Below are 19,450 nucleotides of genomic sequence, written 5' to 3'. Positions count from 1 at the left end.
CAAATACTTTGCATATTTTGATTTCATCAAATAATAATCATCACATAGAGGCAAGAAACCTGTGCAGGCAAATGCACGCAGACACATGATCACACAATGTTATTAATATAGAAAAGAGACAATTGTGGAGTAAAACTTGTCTCCTCACAAATATAAGTTTGAAATACGAAAAAAGAAAAACAAAAAACAAAAGGAACGATAACAATAAAAAGAAAAAGAAAAACAGAATGGCAAAACAGAATAAAAAAAGAAAAAGAAAAAGAAATCGACGAATAACAAAAATAAGCAGTGAAAAACGTAAAACAGAAAATAAAGAAAAAAGAAATTGTAGAAAAATGAGAAAAAGAAACGTAGAAAAGAAAAAATTAAATAAGATGTGGGGGTGGGGGTGAAACGGAAAATATCTGTTAAGAATGTTTAACTCTAAATAGCTTTTATGGTAACTTACCTTTTATTAAATTCGACCTAACGAACCTGCCTTGCAATTCAAAAGGAACTGAATAGACAGTAGTGGTTTTTGAGAGCCAATATGTCCCAATTGCTTGCATAGTATAAGCAAAACCGTAAGATGTGATAATATGGGGATCTCCAAATATGGCAACTGAAAAATGAAGTAAAATACAATGGTATATTTTTTAGACAAGATGAATTACAAAATTGATCCACGATAATGGTTTGTTTCATAGAAACTTTTAGATTTTTATGTTTTGCAATTAACAAAAATGGTAACTAGAATTGGCAATTTTCTCTACAACAAAGATGATATTTGCTATGTGCAATTATGTGTAATTTGCTATATGTAATTATGTGTAATATTGAATTCATCATATTTATTATGTTAATGTTAGCAGTTAACTCAAAGTTGCCTGCATATAACAGGAAAGGTATGAATCTCATTTGTGCATTTACTGTTCAGAAAAGCAAAACATTTGTTTAGAAAAATGGTTTAAACAAAATGAATCCTGTTTTATTGATTATATATTATTATAGAAAAACCAAAAATTACGCCCCACACTTTTTGAATCTTTATTTGTGTTTGTTGTTTTCAAGCCTTACCCAACTTTGAAATATGGAAAATGCATCGTAAATAATATGCCTTTAATAGCAAAGATATAATGTTTAATAATGGAATAAAACATTGGAAAAAAAATCATAGAACTAAATATTAAAAAAAAAAATAGTATAACTTGGATCCTGATTTTTTTAGGGTAATAGACGATGGTCTTTGGAATGTGCCAAGAGCCACACTAAGCAGTTAAAATGTAATAATAAATGAAATAATAATAAAATTATAAATGCAAAAAATATACTTGTAGATGTATGCATTTGCGAATGATTCGAATATGGATGGATTGGTCATTCAAAAAGTTAGGAGTTTTCCAAAAGGCAAGGGAGCTGAGAGTAATATCATGTTAGCAGATTGTCTTATATCTATCTTGTCCATCTGTGTTAGCAATATTGAAATTCTGGTCTTTAATGATCGGATCAAACAACAAATTTTCCTTTGAGCACAAAAAATGATTTCGAGTACGTGAATGATTTTGGCATGTGAACATAATCGTATATCGCATGATTGTTAGCTGTCTTTGTTTTAGTGTTTTTAGATGGGATGTGGCTTTCGCATATGCCATTGAAATACATGTCAATCTTATAATTGATAAACTTGTTATTTTGCTATTTAATTTACAAATATGTTTTTATTTTTGAACTTGTACAATGTACAAATAATGACGTCAAAATCACGTGATGTGACAAACAATAGAAATTAAGAGAGTTTTAGCGTTATATAGTTTTATTTTTACAGATTATATAAGAATGGCGCTGAGTTGGATTCAGACAATTTTTAAAGGTTGTTGAAAACCGGCCATTGTCTTTATGTCGCATTTGTTACATCATAATGAGGTTGGTAAATTGAATTAACTCATATTTGAATTAAATCATTTAGAATATTATAAATGTGAAAAGATAGTAAATAAATAACATAGGCAGTCAAAACTGAAGCTAATTATTTGAAATAACTTTGTTGCTTTTATTTATACAAATAGACTAACCACAACTGTATTACAATGATGACGATGGCCATAGTATTAAGACAATAATCTCCAGATGCAAATGGTTTCATTATGTCCCAAAAATAAACTGGCAAAATGTTTATAGAGTTCTTATCAAAAATGGGAAGATTGTTAAAAGGAGAGTGAAAGATGCCATAGAAAAGCCAATATTGTGAACTGAGTTAAGTGAACTTACCGGTTGTTGGAAGTTGATAGCTTCGGCAGTTGACAGTGGGTCTTTCAACCATGTATGTATTGCATCGAGAACCCCACAAGCAACAATAGTAATAAGGTATCACATCCCATACCCAGTGAGACAACCCGGGTACATGGTTCGGTTTGTCAAAAGGATGTTTTCCCAAAGCAGCAGCCTTGTCTGGGGTACTGCCATGTCTTGTGTCACTACTGTACATCAAACTACCGTCTTTGCGATAACAACATTGGTTCCCGGATGAAGTCACCCTGTCGTAGTGAAACGTAACAACTAAAAAATGCATTCCAATTAAAAACATTAAGTATTTTCCTAGTTGGACGTAAACAAAGAAATAAATACTTTTTGTAATATCGAAAAAACAAACAAAAGAATGCAATACATGAATAACTAGGTCAAAATTTAACCTGAGAAAGCAGGATGCCAAGCAAAAAGCAGAGTGTACGAACATTAACCCGAGAAAGAACATAAGTTTCAGAATATATTTTCAAAAATATGGTACTCCTTTGTATTCCTTGCATATATGGAATCAAATATTAAACAAGTGCTTATGACTTGTTAAAATATTTCTACATTCTCTGAAAAAACATTAAAGAATAAAATTAAATTCATATTTTTATTAAATTTGTTATATTCTGTAAGAAATTAATTTGACTTTGTTAATGTGAAAATACTAGTTGATTTGGAAATCTTGCTTCTTCGTTGATTTGCATGTTCACTCTGTGTCCACATTGAATTGGTGTTTTCAATCTGCACTTTGTGTTCTTGCATTGCTTACACTCAAATGTTGAATAGGATTAAAATATAATAAATGGTACCTGCCTAACGATGAAAAGAGCCACCTTTTACAGAAAGTGATTTATATGTTAAATTAACACCATGAATTTAGCTGCCTTTGAGCAGTTGTTTTATTTTAGTTATTTGGTCAGTTAATATAAAAATGTTTCCCAATTTGTTTGGTCAGTAAATAGAAAACAGATCCGAATTTGTTTGGTCAGTTAATATAAAAAAGTTTCCCAATTTGTTTGGTCACTTAATATAAAAACGTTTCCCAATTTGTTTGGTCAGTTAATATAACAACGTTTCCCAATTTGTTTGGTCAGTTAATATAACAAAGTTTCCCAATTTGTTTAGTCAGTTAATATAAAAAAGTTTCCCAATTTCTTTGGTCACTTAATATGAAAAAGTTTCCCAATTTCTTTGGTCAGTTAATATAAAAAGGTTTCCCAATTTGTTTGGTCACTTAATATAAAAACGTTTCCCAATTTGTTTGGTCAGTTAATATAAAAACGTTTCCCAATTTGTTTGGTCAGTTAATATAAAAAAGTTTCCCAATTTGTTTGGTCACTTAATATAAAAACGTTTCCCAATTTGTTTGGTCAGTTAATATAAAAACGTTTCCCAATTTGTTTGGTCAGTTAATATAAAAAAGTTTCCCAATTTGTTTAGTCAGTTAATATAAAAAAGTTTCCCAATTTCTTTGGTCAGTTAATATAAAAAAGTTTCCCAATTTCTTTGGTCAGTTAATATAAAAAAGTTTCCCAATTTCTTTGGTCAGTTAATATAAAAAAGTTTCCCAATTTCTTTGGTCAGTTAATATAAAAAAGTTTCCCAATTTCTTTGGTCAGTTAATATAAAAAAGTTTCCCAATTTCTTTGGTCAGTTAATATAAAAAAGTTTCCCAATTTTTTTGGTCAGTTAATATAAAAAAGTTTCCCAATTTGTTTAGTCAGTTAATATAAAAAAGTTTCCCAATTTGTTTGGTCAGTTAATATAAAAAAGTTTCCCAATTTCTTTGGTCACTTAATATAAAAAAGTTTCCGCATTTCTTTGGTCAGTTAATATAAAAAAATTTCCCAATTTGTTTGGTCAGTAAATATAAAAAAGTTTCCCAATTTCTTTGGTCAGTTAATATAAAAAAGTTTCCCAATTTGTTTGGTCAGTTAATATAAAAACGTTTCCCAATTTCTTTGGTCAGTTAATATAAAAAAGTTTCCCAATTTTTTTGGTCAGTTAATATAAAAATGTTTCCCAATTTGTTTAGTCAGTTAATATAAAAACGTTTCCCAATTTGTTTAGTCAGTAAATATAAAAAAGTTTCCCCATTTCTTTGGTCAGTTAATATAAAAAAGTTTCCCAATTTGTTTAGTCAGTTAATATAAAAACGTTTCCCAATTTGTTTAGTCAGTTAATATAAAAAAGTTTCCCAATTTGTTTAGTCAGTAAATATAAAAAAGTTTCCCAATTTGTTTGGTCAGTTAATATAAAAACGTTTCCCCATTTCTTTGGTCAGTTAATATAAAAATGTTTCCCAATTTGTTTAGTCAGTAAATATAAAAAAGTTTCCCAATTTCTTTGGTCAGTAAATATAAAAAAGTTTCCCAATTTGTTTGGTCAGTTAATATAAAAACATTTGTCAATTTGTTTAGTCAGTTAATATAAAAAAGTTTCCCCATTTCTTTGGTCAGTTAATATAAAAAAGTTTCCCCATTTCTTTGGTCAGTTAATATAAAAAAGTTTCCCAATTTGTTTGGTCAGTTAATATAAAAACGTTTCCCAATTTGTTTGGTCAGTTAATATAAAAAAAGTTTCCCAATTTCTTTGGTCAGTTAATATAAAAAAGTTTCCCAATTTGTTTAGTCAGTAAATATAAAAAAGTTTCCCAATTTGTTTGGTCAGTTAATATAAAAACGTTTCCCAATTTGTTTAGTCAGTTAATATAAAAAAGTTTCCCCATTTTTTTGGTCAGTTAATATAAAAAAGTTTCCCAATTTGTTTGGTCAGTTAATATAAAAACGTTTCCCAATTTGTTTAGTCAGTTAATATAAAAACGTTTCCCAATTTCTTTGGTCAGTTAATATAAAAAAGTTTCCCCATTTCTTTGGTCAGTTAATATAAAAACGTTTCCCAATTTGTTTGGTCAGTTAATATAAAAACGTTTCCCAATTTGTTTAGTCAGTTAATATAAAAAAGTTTCCCCATTTCTTTGGTCAGTTAATATAAAAAAGTTTCCCAATTTGTTTGGTCAGTTAATATAAAAACGTTTCCCAATTTGTTTAGTCAGTAAATATAAAAAAGTTTCCCAATTTGTTTGGTCAGTTAATATAAAAACGTTTCCCAATTTCTTTGGTCAGTTAATATAAAAAAGTTTCCCAATTTCTTTTGTCAGTTAATATAAAAACGTTTCCCAATTTGTTTGGTCAGTTAATATAAAAACGTTTCCCAATTTCTTTGGTCAGTTAATATAAAAACGTTTCCCAATTTCTTTTGTCAGTTAATATAAAAACGTTTCCGAATTTCTTTGGTTAGTTAATATAAAAAAGTTTCCCAATTTGTTTGGTCAGTTAATATAAAAACGTTTCCCAATTTCTTTTGTCAGTTAATATAAAAACGTTTCCGAATTTCTTTTGTCAGTTAATATAAAAACGTTTCCCAATTTGTTTAGTCAGTAAATATAAAAAAGTTTCCCAATTTGTTTGGTCAGTTAATATAAAAACGTTTCCCAATTTGTTTGGTCAGTTAATATAAAAACGTTTCCCAATTTCTTTTGTCAGTTAATATAAAAACGTTTCCGAATTTTTTGGTCAGTTAATATAAAAAAGTTTCCCAATTTGTTTGGTCAGTTAATATAAAAACGTTTCCCAATTTGTTTGGTCAGTTAATATAAAAACGTTTCCCAATTTGTTTAGTCAGTAAATATAAAAAAGTTTCCCAATTTCTTTGGTCAGTTAATATAAAAAAGTTTCCCAATTTCTTTTGTCAGTTAATATAAAAAAGTTTCCCAATTTCTTTTGTCAGTTAATATAAAAACGTTTCCGAATTTCTTTGGTCAGTTAATATAAAAAAGTTTCCCAATTTGTTTGGTCAGTTAATATAAAAACGTTTCCCAATTTGTTTAGTCAGTAAATATAAAAAAGTTTCCCAATTTCTTTGGTCAGTTAATATAAAAAAGTTTCCCAATTTCTTTTGTCAGTTAATATAAAAAAGTTTCCCAATTTCTTTGGTCAGTTAATATAAAAAAGTTTCCCAATTTGTTTGGTCAGTAAATATAAAAAAGTTTCCCCATTTCTTTGGTCAGTTAATATAAAAAAGTTTCCCAATTTCTTTGGTCAGTTAATATAAAAAAGTTTCCCAATTTCTTTGGTCAGTTAATATAAAAAAGTTTCCCAATTTGTTTGGTCAGTTAATATAAAAACGTTTCCCAATTTGTTTAGTCAGTTAATATAAAAAAGTTTCCCAATTTGTTTGGTCAGTAAATATAAAAAAGTTTCCCAATTTGTTTGGTCAGTAAATATAAAAAAGTTTCCCAATTTCTTTGGTCAGTTAATATAAAAAAGTTTCCCAATTTGTTTGGTCAGTAAATATAAAAAAGTTTCCCCATTTCTTTGGTCAGTTAATATAAAAAAGTTTCCCAATTTCTTTGGTCAGTTAATATAAAAAAGTTTCCCAATTTCTTTGGTCAGTTAATATAAAAACGTTTCCCAATTTCTTTGGTCAGTTAATATAAAAAAGTTTCCCAATTTGTTTGGTCAGTTAATATAAAAAAGTTTCCCAATTTCTTTGGTCAGTTAATATAAAAAAGTTTCCCAATTTCTTTGGTCAGTTAATATAAAAAAGTTTCCCAATTTCTTTGGTCAGTTAATATAAAAAAGTTTCCCAATTTGTTTAGTCAGTTAATATAAAAAAGTTTCCCAATTTGTTTAGTCAGTTAATATAACAAAGTTTCCCAATTTGTTTAGTCAGTTAAAATAAAAAAGTTTCCCACTTTGTTTAGTCAGTTAAAATAAAAAAGTTTCCCAATTTGTTTGGTCACTTAATATAAAAACGTTTCTCAATTTGTTTGGTCAGTTAATATAAAAAAGTTTCCCAATTTCTTTGGTCAGTTAATATAAAAAAGTTTCCCAATTTGTTTGGTCACTTAATATAAAAACGCTTCCAAATTTGTTTAGTCAGTTAATATAAAAAAGTTTCCCAATTTGTTTGGTCAGTTAATATAAAAAAGTTTCCCAATTTGTTTGGTCAGTTAATATAAAAAAGTTTCCCAATTTGTTTGGTCAGTTAATATAAAAACGTTTCCACATTTGTTTGGTCAGTTAATATAAAAACGTTTCCCAATTTGTTTGGTCAGTTAATATAAAAAAGTTTCCCAATTTGTTTAGTCAGTAAATATAAAAAAGTTTCCCAATTTGTTTGGTCAGTTAATATAAAAACGCTTCCAAATTTGTTTAGTCAGTTAATATAAAAAAGTTTCCCAATTTGTTTGGTCAGTTAATATAAAAAAGTTTCCCAATTTGTTTAGTCAGTTAATATAAAAAAGTTTCCCAATTTGTTTAGTCAGTTAATATAAAAACGTTTCCACATTTGTTTGGTCAGTTAATATAAAAACGTTTCCCAATTTGTTTGGTCAGTTAATATAAAAAAGTTTCCCAATTTGTTTAGTCAGTTAATATAAAAAAGTTTCCCAATTTCTTTGGTCAGTTAATATAAAAAAGTTTCCCAATTTGTTTAGTCAGTTAATATAAAAACGTTTCCCAATTTGTTTGGTCAGTTAATATAAAAACGTTTCCACATTTGTTTGGTCAGTTAATATAAAAACGTTTCCCAATTTGTTTGGTCAGTTAATATAAAAAAGTTTCCCAATTTGTTTGGTCAGTTAATATAAAAAAGTTTCCCAATTTGTTTGGTCACTTAATATAAAAACGTTTCTCAATTTGTTTGGTCAGTTAATATAAAAACGTTTCCCAATTTGTTTGGTCAGTTAATATAAAAAAGTTTCCCAATTTGTTTGGTCAGTTAATATAAAAACGTTTCCCAATTTGTTTGGTCAGTTAATATAAAAAAGTTTCCCAATTTGTTTGGTCAGTTAATATAAAAAAGTTTCCCAATTTGTTTGGTCAGTTAATATAAAAAAGTTTCCCAATTTGTTTGGTCAGTTAATATAAAAAAGTTTCCCAATTTGTTTGGTCAGTTAATATAAAAAAGTTTCCCAATTTGTTTGGTCAGTTAATATAAAAACGTTTCCCAATTTGTTTGGTCAGTTAATATAAAAAAGTTTCCCAATTTGTTTGGTCAGTTAATATAAAAACGTTTCCAAATTTGTTTGGTCAGTTAATATAAAAAAGTTTCCCAATTTGTTTGGTCAGTTAATATAAAAACGTTTCCCAATTTGTTTGGTCAGTTAATATAAAAAAGTTTCCCAATTTGTTTGGTCAGTTAATATAAAAACGTTTCCCAATTTGTTTGGTCAGTTAATATAAAAAAGTTTCCCAATTTGTTTGGTCAGTTAATATAAAAAAGTTTCCCAATTTGTTTGGTCAGTTAATATAAAAAAGTTTCCCAATTTGTTTGGTCAGTTTATATAAAAACGTTTCCCAATTTGTTTAGTCAGTTAATATAAAAAAGTTTCCCCATTTCTTTGGTCAGTTAATATAAAAACGTTTCCCAATTTCTTTGGTCAGTTAATATAAAAACGTTTCTCAATTTGTTTGGTCAGTTAATATAAAAAGTTTCCCAATGTGTTTTGTCACTTAATATAAACAAGTTTCCCAATTTGTTTGGTCAGTTAATATAAAAACGTTTCCCAATTTGTTTAGTCAGTTAATATAAAAAAGTTTCCCCATTTCTTTGGTCAGTTAATATAAAAACGTTTCCCCATTTCTTTGGTCAGTTAATATAAAAACGTTTCTCAATTTGTTTGGTCAGTTAATATAAAAAAGTTTCCCAATGTGTTTGGTCAATTAATATAAAAAAGTTTCCCAATTTGTTTGGTCAGTTAATATAAAAAAGTTTCCCAATTTCTTTGGTCAGTTAATATAAAAAAGTTTCCCCATTTCTTTGGTCAGTTAATATAAAAACGTTTCCCCATTTCTTTGGTCAGTTAATATAAAAACGTTTCCCCATTTCTTTGGTCAGTTAATATAAAAAAGTTTCCCAATTTGTTTGGTCAGATAATATAAAAACTTTTCCCCATTTCTTTGGTCAGTTAATATAAAAAAGTTTCCCCCATTTCTTTGGTCAGTTAATATAAAAACGTTTCCCAATTTGTTTGGTCAGTTAATATAAAAACGTTTCTCAATTTCTTTGGTCAGTTAATATAAAAATGTTTCCCAATTTGTTTGGTCAGTTAATATAAAAAAGTTTCCCAATTTGTTTGGTCACTTAATATAAAAACGTTTCCCAATTTGTTTGGTCAGTTAATATAAAAAAGTTTCCCAATTTCTTTGGTCAGTTAATATAAAAAAGTTTCCCAATTTGTTTGGTCAGTTAATATAAAAAAGTTTCCCAATTTCTTTGGTCAGTTAATATTAAAAAGTTTCCCAATTTGTTTTGTCAGTTAATATAAAAACGTTTCCCAATTTGTTTGGTCAGTTAATATAAAAACGTTTCCCAACTTGTTTGGTCAGTTAATAAAAAAACGTTTCCCAGTTTGTTTGGTCAGTTAATATAAAAAAGTTTCTCAATTTGTTTGGTCAGTTAATATAAAAACGTTTCCCTAATTTGGTCAGTTAATTAATATAAAAAGTTTCCCAATTTGTTTAGTCAGTTAATATAAAAATGTTTCCCAATTTGTTTGGTCAGTTAATATAAAAAAGTTTCCCAATTTGTTTGGTCAGTTAATATACAAAAGTTTCCGAATTTGTTTGGTCAGTTTATATAAAAACGTTTCCCAATTTGTTTGGTCAGTTAATATAAAAAAGTTTCCGAATTTGTTTGGTCAGTTATTATATAAAAGTTTCCGACTTTGTTTGGTCAGTTAATATAAAAAAGTTTCCCCATTTCTTTGGTCAGTTAATATAAAAACGTTTCCCAATTTCTTTGGTCAGTTAATATAAAAACGTTTCTCAATTTGTTTGGTCAGTTAATATAAAAAGTTTCCCAATGTGTTTTGTCACTTAATATAAACAAGTTTCCCAATTTGTTTGGTCAGTTAATATAAAAACGTTTCCCAATTTGTTTAGTCAGTTAATATAAAAAAGTTTCCCCATTTCTTTGGTCAGTTAATATAAAAACGTTTCCCCATTTCTTTGGTCAGTTAATATAAAAACGTTTCTCAATTTGTTTGGTCAGTTAATATAAAAAAGTTTCCCAATGTGTTTGGTCAATTAATATAAAAAAGTTTCCCAATTTGTTTGGTCAGTTAATATAAAAAAGTTTCCCAATTTCTTTGGTCAGTTAATATAAAAAAGTTTCCCCATTTCTTTGGTCAGTTAATATAAAAACGTTTCCCCATTTCTTTGGTCAGTTAATATAAAAACGTTTCCCCATTTCTTTGGTCAGTTAATATAAAAAAGTTTCCCAATTTGTTTGGTCAGATAATATAAAAACGTTTCCCCATTTCTTTGGTCAGTTAATATAAAAAAGTTTCCCCATTTCTTTGGTCAGTTAATATAAAAACGTTTCCCAATTTGTTTGGTCAGTTAATATAAAAACGTTTCTCAATTTCTTTGGTCAGTTAATATAAAAACGTTTCCCAATTTGTTTGGTCAGTTAATATAAAAAAGTTTCCCAATTTGTTTGGTCACTTAATATAAAAACGTTTCCCAATTTGTTTGGTCAGTTAATATAAAAAAGTTTCCCAATTTCTTTGGTCAGTTAATATAAAAAAGTTTCCCAATTTGTTTGGTCAGTTAATATAAAAAAGTTTCCCAATTTCTTTGGTCAGTTAATATTAAAAATTTTCCCAATTTGTTTTGTCAGTTAATATAAAAACGTTTCCCAATTTGTTTGGTCAGTTAATATAAAAACGTTTCCCAACTTGTTTGGTCAGTTAATAAAAAAACGTTTCCCAGTTTGTTTGGTCAGTTAATATAAAAAAGTTTCTCAATTTGTTTGGTCAGTTAATATAAAAACGTTTCCCTAATTTGGTCAGTTAATTAATATAAAAAGTTTCCCAATTTGTTTAGTCAGTTAATATAAAAATGTTTCCCAATTTGTTTGGTCAGTTAATATAAAAAAGTTTCCCAATTTGTTTGGTCAGTTAATATACAAAAGTTTCCGAATTTGTTTGGTCAGTTTATATAAAAACGTTTCCCAATTTGTTTGGTCAGTTAATATAAAAAAGTTTCCGAATTTGTTTGGTCAGTTATTATATAAAAGTTTCCGACTTTGTTTGGTCAGTTAATATAAAAAAGTTTCCCAATTTGTTTTTTTTTGTTTTTTTGTTTTTTTTTACACAGTGATCACCACTTATCAAGGCCCGGAAGACACTCAGGGATAAGGGTTATTGCCAGTACATTACGTTAGTGTGGAGATTTGATAAAGTGTTTAATTAGGGGGGGGCGGTTCATTAGGAATTTGTTAACATTGGACTTGAAGACATCCAAGTTGTAGTCCGGAGTGAAGAAGGCAGACGGAACAGAGTTCCACAGAAGTGCGGTTCTAAGAAAGAAGCTTTGTTCATGGAATCCGCGTTTTGATTTAAGCAGAGATATAGAGTGGGGGAAATTTTTCACAGTGGATTAAGCTAGACGGGTGTTTTTTGTGAAAGATTGGCGAGGGGGGACCAGGCATTGGAGTTCAGACGAGCACCTGCCATGAAAATAACGATAAAACAAGGATAGGCTCGGAACGTCTCCTTTGTGGGAGAGAGGTTGCAGGGTAGAGAAAAGGGCATCCCCCACTAAACCATGAAGTATATTTTGTACTCTGTCAAGGCATGATAGGCTGTTTTTGGCAGCTCCTGCCCAGATATGGAAACAGTATTCCATCCTTTGACGTACTTGGCTTTTATATAGATAGAGAATTGCATCAGTAGTGAGATATCTTCTGGAGGGGTAGAAGGATCCCACCATCTTTCCAGCGACCTTGGCAACAGACTTGATGTACGTGTTCAATTTCAGATCAGGAGTCAGTTTGGTCAGTTAATATAAAAATGTTTCCCAATTTGTTTGTTGAGTTAATATAAAAACGTTTCGGAATTTGTTTGGTCAGTTAATACAACAATGTTTCCGAATTTGTTTGGTCAGTTAATATAAAAAGGTTTCCCAATTTGTTTGGTCAGTTAATATGAAAAAATTTCCCAATTTGTTTGGTCAGTTAATATGAAAACATTTCCCATATCGTTTGGTTAGTTAATATAAAAACGTTTCCCAATTTGTTGGGTCAGTTAATAGAAAAGTGTTTCCGAATTTGTTTGGTCAGTTAATATAAAACATTTCCCAAATTGTTTGGTCAGTTAATATAAAAACATTTCCCAAATTGTTTGGTCAGTTAATATAAAAACATTTCCAAATTTTTTTGGTCAGTTAATATAAAAACATTTCCCACATTGTTTCGTCAGTTAATATAAAAACATTTCCCAAATTGTTCGGTCAGTTAATATAAAAAAGTTTCCCAATTTGTTTGGTCAGTTAATATAAAACATTTCCCAAATTGTTTGGGCAGTTAATATAAAAACATTTCCCAAATTGTTTGGTCAGTTAATATAAAAACATTTCCAAATTTTTTTGGTCACTTAATATAAAAACATTTCCCAAATTGTTTGGTCAGTTGATATAAAAACATTTCCAAAATTGGTTGGTCAGTTAATATAAAAACATTTCTCAAATTGTTAGGTCAGTTAATATAAAAACGTTTCCCAATTTGTTTGGTCAGTTAATATAAAAACATTTCTCAAATTGTTTGGTCAGTTAATATAAAAACATTTCCCAAATTGTTTGGTCAGTTAATATAAAATATTTCCCAAATTGTTTGGTCAGTTGATATAAAAATATTTCCCAATTGGTTTGGTCAGTTAATATAAAAACATTTCCAAATTTGTTTGGTCAGTTAATATAAAAACATTTCTCAAATTGTTTGGTCAGTTAATATAAAAAAATTTCCCAATTTCTTTGGTCAGTTAATATAAAACATTTCCAACTTTTTTTGGTCAGTTAATATAAAAAAATTTCCCAAATTGTTTGGTCAGTTGATATAAAAACATTTCCCAATTTGTTTGGTCAGTTAATATAAAAACATTTCCCAATTTGTTTGGTCAGTTAATATACAAACATTTCTCAAATTGTTTGGTCAGTTAATATAAAAAAATTTCCCAATTTGTTTGGTCAGTTAATATAAAAATATTTCTCAAATTGTTTGGTCAGTTAATATAAAAAAGTTTCCGAATTTGTTTGTTCAGTTAATATAAAAACATTTCCCAATTTGTTTGGTCAGTTAATATAAAAACATTTCCTAATTAGTTTGGTCAGTTAATATAAAATCATTTCCCAATTTGTTTGGTCAGTTAATATAAAAGAGTTTCCCAATTTTTTTTTTTTTTTTTTTTTTTTTTTTACACAGTGATCACCACTTATCAAGGCCCGGAAGCTACTCAGGGATAAGGGTTATTGCCAGTACATTACGTTAGTGTGGAGATTTGATGAAGTGTTTAATTAGGGGGGGCGGTTCATTAGGAATTTGTTAACATTGGACTTGAAGACATCCAAGTTGTAGTCCGGAGTGAAGCAGGCAGATGGAACAGAGTTCCACAGGCGTGCGGTTCTAAGAAAGAAGCTTTGTTCATGGAATCCGCGTTTTGATTTAAGCACAGATATAGAGTGGGGGAAATTTTTCACAGTGGATTCAGCTAGACGGGTGTTTTTCGTGAAAGATTGGCGAGGGGGGACCAGGCATTGGAGTTCAGACGAGCACTTGCCATGAAAATAACGATAAAACAAGGATAGGCTCGGAACGTCTCTTCTGTGGGAGAGAGGTTGCAGGGTAGAGAAAAGGGCACCCCCCACTAAACCACGAAGTATATTTTGTACTCTGTCAAGGCATGATAGGCTGTTTTTGGCAGCTCCTGCCCAGATATAGAAACAGTATTCCATCCTTTGACGTACTTAGCTTTTATATAGATAGAGAATTGCATCAGTAGTGAGATATCTTCTGGAGCGGTAGAAGAATCCCACCATCTTTCCAGCGACCTTGGCAACAGACGATGTACGTGTTCAATTTCAGATCAGGAATCAGTTTGGTCAGTTAATATAAAAAAGTTTCCCAATTTGTTCAGTCAGTTAATATAAAAAAGTTTCCCCATTTCTTTGGTCAGTTAATATAAAAACGTTTCCCCATTTCTTTGGTCAGTTAATATAAAAACGTTTCTCAATTTGTTTGGTCAGTTAATATAAAAACGTTTCCCAATTTGTTTGGTCAGTTAATATAAAAAAGTTTCCCAATTTGTTTGGTCAGTTAATATAAAAAAGTTTCCCAATTTGTTTGGTCAGTTAATATAAAAAAGTTTCCCAATTTGTTTGGTCACTTAATATAAAAACGTTTTCCAATTTGTTTAGTCAGTTAATATAAAAAAGTTTCCCAATTTGTTTGGTCAGTTAATATAAAAAAGTTTCCCAATTTCTTTGGTCAGTTAATATAAAAACGTTCCCCAATTTGTTTGGTCAGTTAATATAAAAACGTTTCCCAATTTGTTTGGTCAGTTAATATAAAAACGTTTCCCAACTTGTTTGGTCAGTTAATAAAAAAACGTTTCCCAGTTTGTTTAGTCAGTTAATATAAAAAAGTTTCCCAATTTGTTTGGTCAGTTAATATAAAAACGTTTCCTTATTTGGTCAGTTAATTAATATAAAAAGTTTCCCAATTTGTTTAGTCAGTTAATATAAAAATGTTTCCCAATTTGTTTGGTCAGTTAATATAAAAACAATTCCCGATTTGTTTGGTCAGTTAATATAAAAATATTTCCCAATTTGTTTGGTCAGTTAATATAAAAACATTTCCCAATTTTTTTGGTCAGTTAATATAAAAACATTTCCCAAATTGTTTGGTCAGTTAATATAAAAACATTTCCCAATTTGTTTGGTCAGTTAATATAAAACATTTCCAAATTTTTTTGGTCAGTTAATATAGAAACATTTCCCAAATTGTTTGGTCAGTTGATATAAAAACATTTCCCAATTTGTTTGGTCAGTTAATATAAAAAAATTTTTCAATTGGTTGGGTCAGTTAATATAAAAACATTTCTCAAATTGTTTGGTCAGTTAATATAAAAACGTTTCCCAATTTGTTTGGTCAGTTAATATAAAAAGGTTTCCCAATTTGTTTGGTCAGTTAATATAAACAAGTTTCCCAATTTGTTTGGTCAGTTAATATAAAAACGTTCCCCAATTTGTTTGGTCAGTTAATATAAAAACGTTTCCCAATTTGTTTGGTCAGTTAATATAAAAACGTTTCCCAACTTGTTTGGTCAGTTAATAAAAAAACGTTTCCCAGTTTGTTTGGTCAGTTAATATAAAAAAGTTTCCCAATTTGTTTGGTCAGTTAATATAAAAACGTTTCCAAATTTGGTCAGTTAATTAATATAAAAAGTTTCCCAATTTGTTTAGTCAGTTAATATAAAAATGTTTCCCAATTTGTTTGGTCAGTTAATATAAAAACATTTCCCAATTTGTTTGGTCAGTTAATATAAAAATATTTCCCAATTTGTTTGGTCAGTTAATATAAAAACATTTCCCAATTTTTTTGGTCAGTTAATATAAAAACATTTCCCAAATTGTTTGGTCAGTTAATATAAAAACATTTCCCAATTTGTTTGGTCAGTTAATATAAAACATTTCCAAATTTTTTTGGTCAGTTAATATAGAAACATTTCCCAAATTGTTTGGTCAGTTGATATAAAAACATTTCCCAATTTGTTTGGTCAGTTAATATAAAAACATTTCCCAATTGGTTGGGTCAGTTAATATAAAAACATTTCTCAAATTGTTTGGTCAGTTAATATAAAAACATTTCCCAATTTGTTTGGTCAGTTAATATAACAACATTTCCCAATTTGTTTGGTCAGTTAATATAAAAATATTTCTCAATTTGTTTGGTCAGTTAATATAAAAACATTTCCCAAATCGTTTGGTCAGTTAATATAAAATATTTCCCAAATTGTTTGGTCAGTTGATATAAAAACATTTCCCAATTGGTTTGGTCAGTTAATATAAAAACATTTCCAAATTTGTTTGGTCAGTTAATATAAAAACATTTCTCAAATTGTTTGTTCAGTTAATATAAAAAAATTTCCCAATTTGTTTGGTCAGTTAATATAAAACATTTCCAACTTTTTTTGGTCAGTTAATATAAAAACATTTCCCAAATTGTTTGGTCAGTTGATATAAAAACATTTCCCAATTTGTTTGGTAAGTTAATATAAAAACATTTCCCAATTTGTTTGGTCAGTTAATATACAAACATTTCTCAAATTGTTTGGTCAGTTAATATAAAAACATTTCCCAATTTGTTTGGTCAGTTAATATAAAAATATTTCTCAAATTGTTTGGTCAGTTAATATAAAAACATTTCCCAAATTGTTTGGTCAGTTAATAAAAACAGTTTCCCTATTTGTTTGGTCAGTTAATATAAAACATTTACTAAATTGTTTGGTCAGTTAATATAAAAACATTTCCCAATTTGTTTGGTCAGTTACTATAAAAACATTTCCTAATTAGTTTGGTCAGTTAATATAAAAACATTTCCCAATTTGTTTGGTCAGTTAATATAAAAGAGTTTCCCAATTTGTTTTTTTTTTTTTTTTTTTTTACACAGTGATCACCACTTATCAAGGCCCGGAAGCCACTCAGGGATAAGGGTTATTGCCAGTACATTACGGTAGTGTGGAGATTTGATGAAGTGTTTAATTAGGGGGGGCGGTTCATTAGGAATTTGTTAACATTGGACTTGAAGACATCCAAGTTGTAGTCCGGAGTGAAGCAGGCAGACGGAACAGAGTTCCACAGGCGTGCGGTTCTAAGAAAGAAGCTTTGTTCATGGAATCCGCGTTTTGATTTAAGCACAGATATAGAGTGGGGGAAATTTTTCACAGTGGATTCAGCTAGACGGGTGTTTTTTGTGAAAGATTGGCGAGGGGGGACCAGGCATTGGAGTTCAGACGAGCACTTGCCATGAAAATAACGATAAAACAAGTATAGGCTCGGAACGTCTCTTCTGAGGGAGAGAGGTTGCAGGGTAGAGAAAAGGGCACCCCCCACTAAAACACGAAGTATATTTTGTACTCTGTCAAGGCATGATAGGCTGTTTTTGGCAGCTCCTGCCCAGATATAGAAACAGTATTCTATCCTTTGACGTACTTGGCTTTTATATAGATAGAGAATTGCATCAGTAGTGAGATATCTTCTGGAGCGGTAGAAGGATCCCACCATCTTTCCAGCGACCTTGGCAACAGACGATGTACGTGTTCAATTTCAGATCAGGAATCAGTTTGGTCAGTTAATATAAAAAAGTTTCCCAATTTATTTGGTCAGTTAATATAAAAAAGTTTCCCAATTTATTTGGTCAGTTAATATAAAAATGTTTCCAAATTTGCTTGTTGAGTTAATATAAAAAAGTTTCCCAATTGGTTTGGACAGTCAATATAAAAACGTTTCCCAATTTGTTTGGTCAGTTAATACAAAAATGTTTCCCTATTTGTTTGGTCAGTTAATATAAAAAAGTTTCCCAATTTGTTTGGTCAGTTAATATAAAAAAGTTTCCCTATTTGTTTGGTCACTTAATATAAAAACGTTCCTCAATTTGTTTGGTCAGTTAATATAAAAAAGTTTCCCAATTTGTTTAGTCAGTTAATATAAAAAAGTTTCCCCATTTCTTTGGTCAGTTAATATAAAAACGTTTCCCCATTTCTTTGGTCAGTTAATATAAAAACGTTTCTCAATTTGTTTAGTCAGTTAATATAAAAACGTTTCCCAATTTGTTTGGTCAGTTAATATAAAAAGGTTTCCCAATTTGTTTGGTCAGTTAATATAAAAACGTTTCCCAATTTGTTTGGTCAGTTAATATAAAAACGTTTCCCAATTTGTTTGGTCAGTTAATATAAAAACGTTTCCCAATTTGTTTGGTCACTTAATATAAAAACGTTTCCCAATTTGTTTAGTCAGTTAATATAAAAAAGTTTTCCCATTTCTTTGTTCAGTTAATATAAAAACGTTTCCCAATTTCTTTGGTCAGTTAATATAAAAACGTTTCTCAATTTGTTTGGTCAGTTAATGTAAAAACGTTTCCCAATTTGTTTGGTCAGTTAATATAAAAAAGTTTCCCAATTTGTTTGGTCACTTAATATAAAAACGTTTTCCAATTTGTTTAGTCAGTTAATATAAAAAAGTTTCCCAATTTCTTTGGTCAGTTAATATAAAAAAGTTTCCCAATTTCTTTGGTCAGTTAATATAAAAACGTTCCCCAATTTGTTTGGTCAGTTAATATAAAAACGTTTCCCAATTTGTTTGGTCAGTTAATATAAAAACGTTTCCCAACTTGTTTGGTCAGTTAATAAAAAAACGTTTCCCAGTTTGTTTGGTCAGTTAATATAAAAAAGTTTCCCAATTTGTTTGGTCAGTTAATATAAAAACGGTTCCCAATTTGGTCAGTTAATTAATATAAAAAGTTTCCCAATTTGTTTAGTCAGTTAATATAAAAATGTTTCCCAATTTGTTTGGTCAGTTAATATAAAAAAGTTTCCCAATTTGTTTGGTCAGTTAATATACAAAAGTGTCCGAATTTGTTTGGTCAGTTAATATAAAAACGTTTCGGAATTTGTTTGGTCAGTTAATACAAAAATGTTTCCGAATTTGTTTGGTCAGTTAATATAAAAAAGTTTCCCAATTTGTTTGGTCAGTTAATATGACAACATTTCCTAATTTGTTTGGTCAGTTAATATGAAAAGGTTTCCCAATTTGTTTGGTCAGTTAATATGAAAACATTTCCCAATTTGTTTTGTCAGTTAATATAAAAATGTTTCCCAATTTGTTTGGTCAGTTAATATAAAAACATTTCCCAATTTGTTTGGTCAGTTAATATAAAAACATTTCCTAATTAGTTTGGTCAGTTAATATAAAAACATTTCCCAATTTGTTTGGTCAGTTAATATAAAAACATTTCCCAATTTATTTGGTCAGTTAATATAAAAACATTTCCCAATTTGTTTGGTCAGTTAATATAAAAATATTTCCCAATTTGTTTGGTCAGTTAATATAAAAACATTTCCCAATTTGTTTGGTCAGTTAATATAAAAACATTTCCCAAATTGTTTGGTCAGTTTATATAAAAACATTTCCCAAATTGTTTGGTCAGTTAATATAAAAACATTTCCCAAATCGTTTGGTCAGTTAATATAAAATATTTCCCGAATTGTTTGGTCAGTTGATATAAAAATATTTCCCAATTGGTTTGGTCAGTTAATATAAAAACATTTCCAAATTTG

The 19,450-nt window shown here is 28.9% G+C and overlaps 1 protein-coding gene across 2 annotated transcripts in view; it reads right to left on the bottom strand.

Annotated features, from left to right (window-relative positions):
- Positions 1 to 19,450, bottom strand: part of LOC145259151 (protein mesh-like) — a 450,682-nt gene that overhangs the window by 134,384 nt on the left and 296,848 nt on the right. For both annotated transcript variants that reach the window (XM_080116860.1, XM_080116861.1), the window contains exons 10-11: positions 2,248 to 2,513; positions 449 to 601 (exon numbers count right to left, since the gene is read on the bottom strand). In XM_080116860.1, coding sequence (XP_079972986.1) covers positions 449 to 601; positions 2,248 to 2,513 — 419 coding nt within the window. The remainder of the gene's footprint in view (positions 1 to 448; positions 602 to 2,247; positions 2,514 to 19,450) is intronic.

This window comes from Euprymna scolopes, chromosome 34 (genome assembly GCF_053919585.1).
Source record: "Euprymna scolopes isolate OS-2025 chromosome 34, ASM5391958v1, whole genome shotgun sequence".
NCBI classification, from domain to species: Eukaryota; Metazoa; Mollusca; class Cephalopoda; order Sepiida; family Sepiolidae; genus Euprymna; species Euprymna scolopes.
This window is presented reverse-complemented; position numbering and strand designations above follow the sequence as displayed.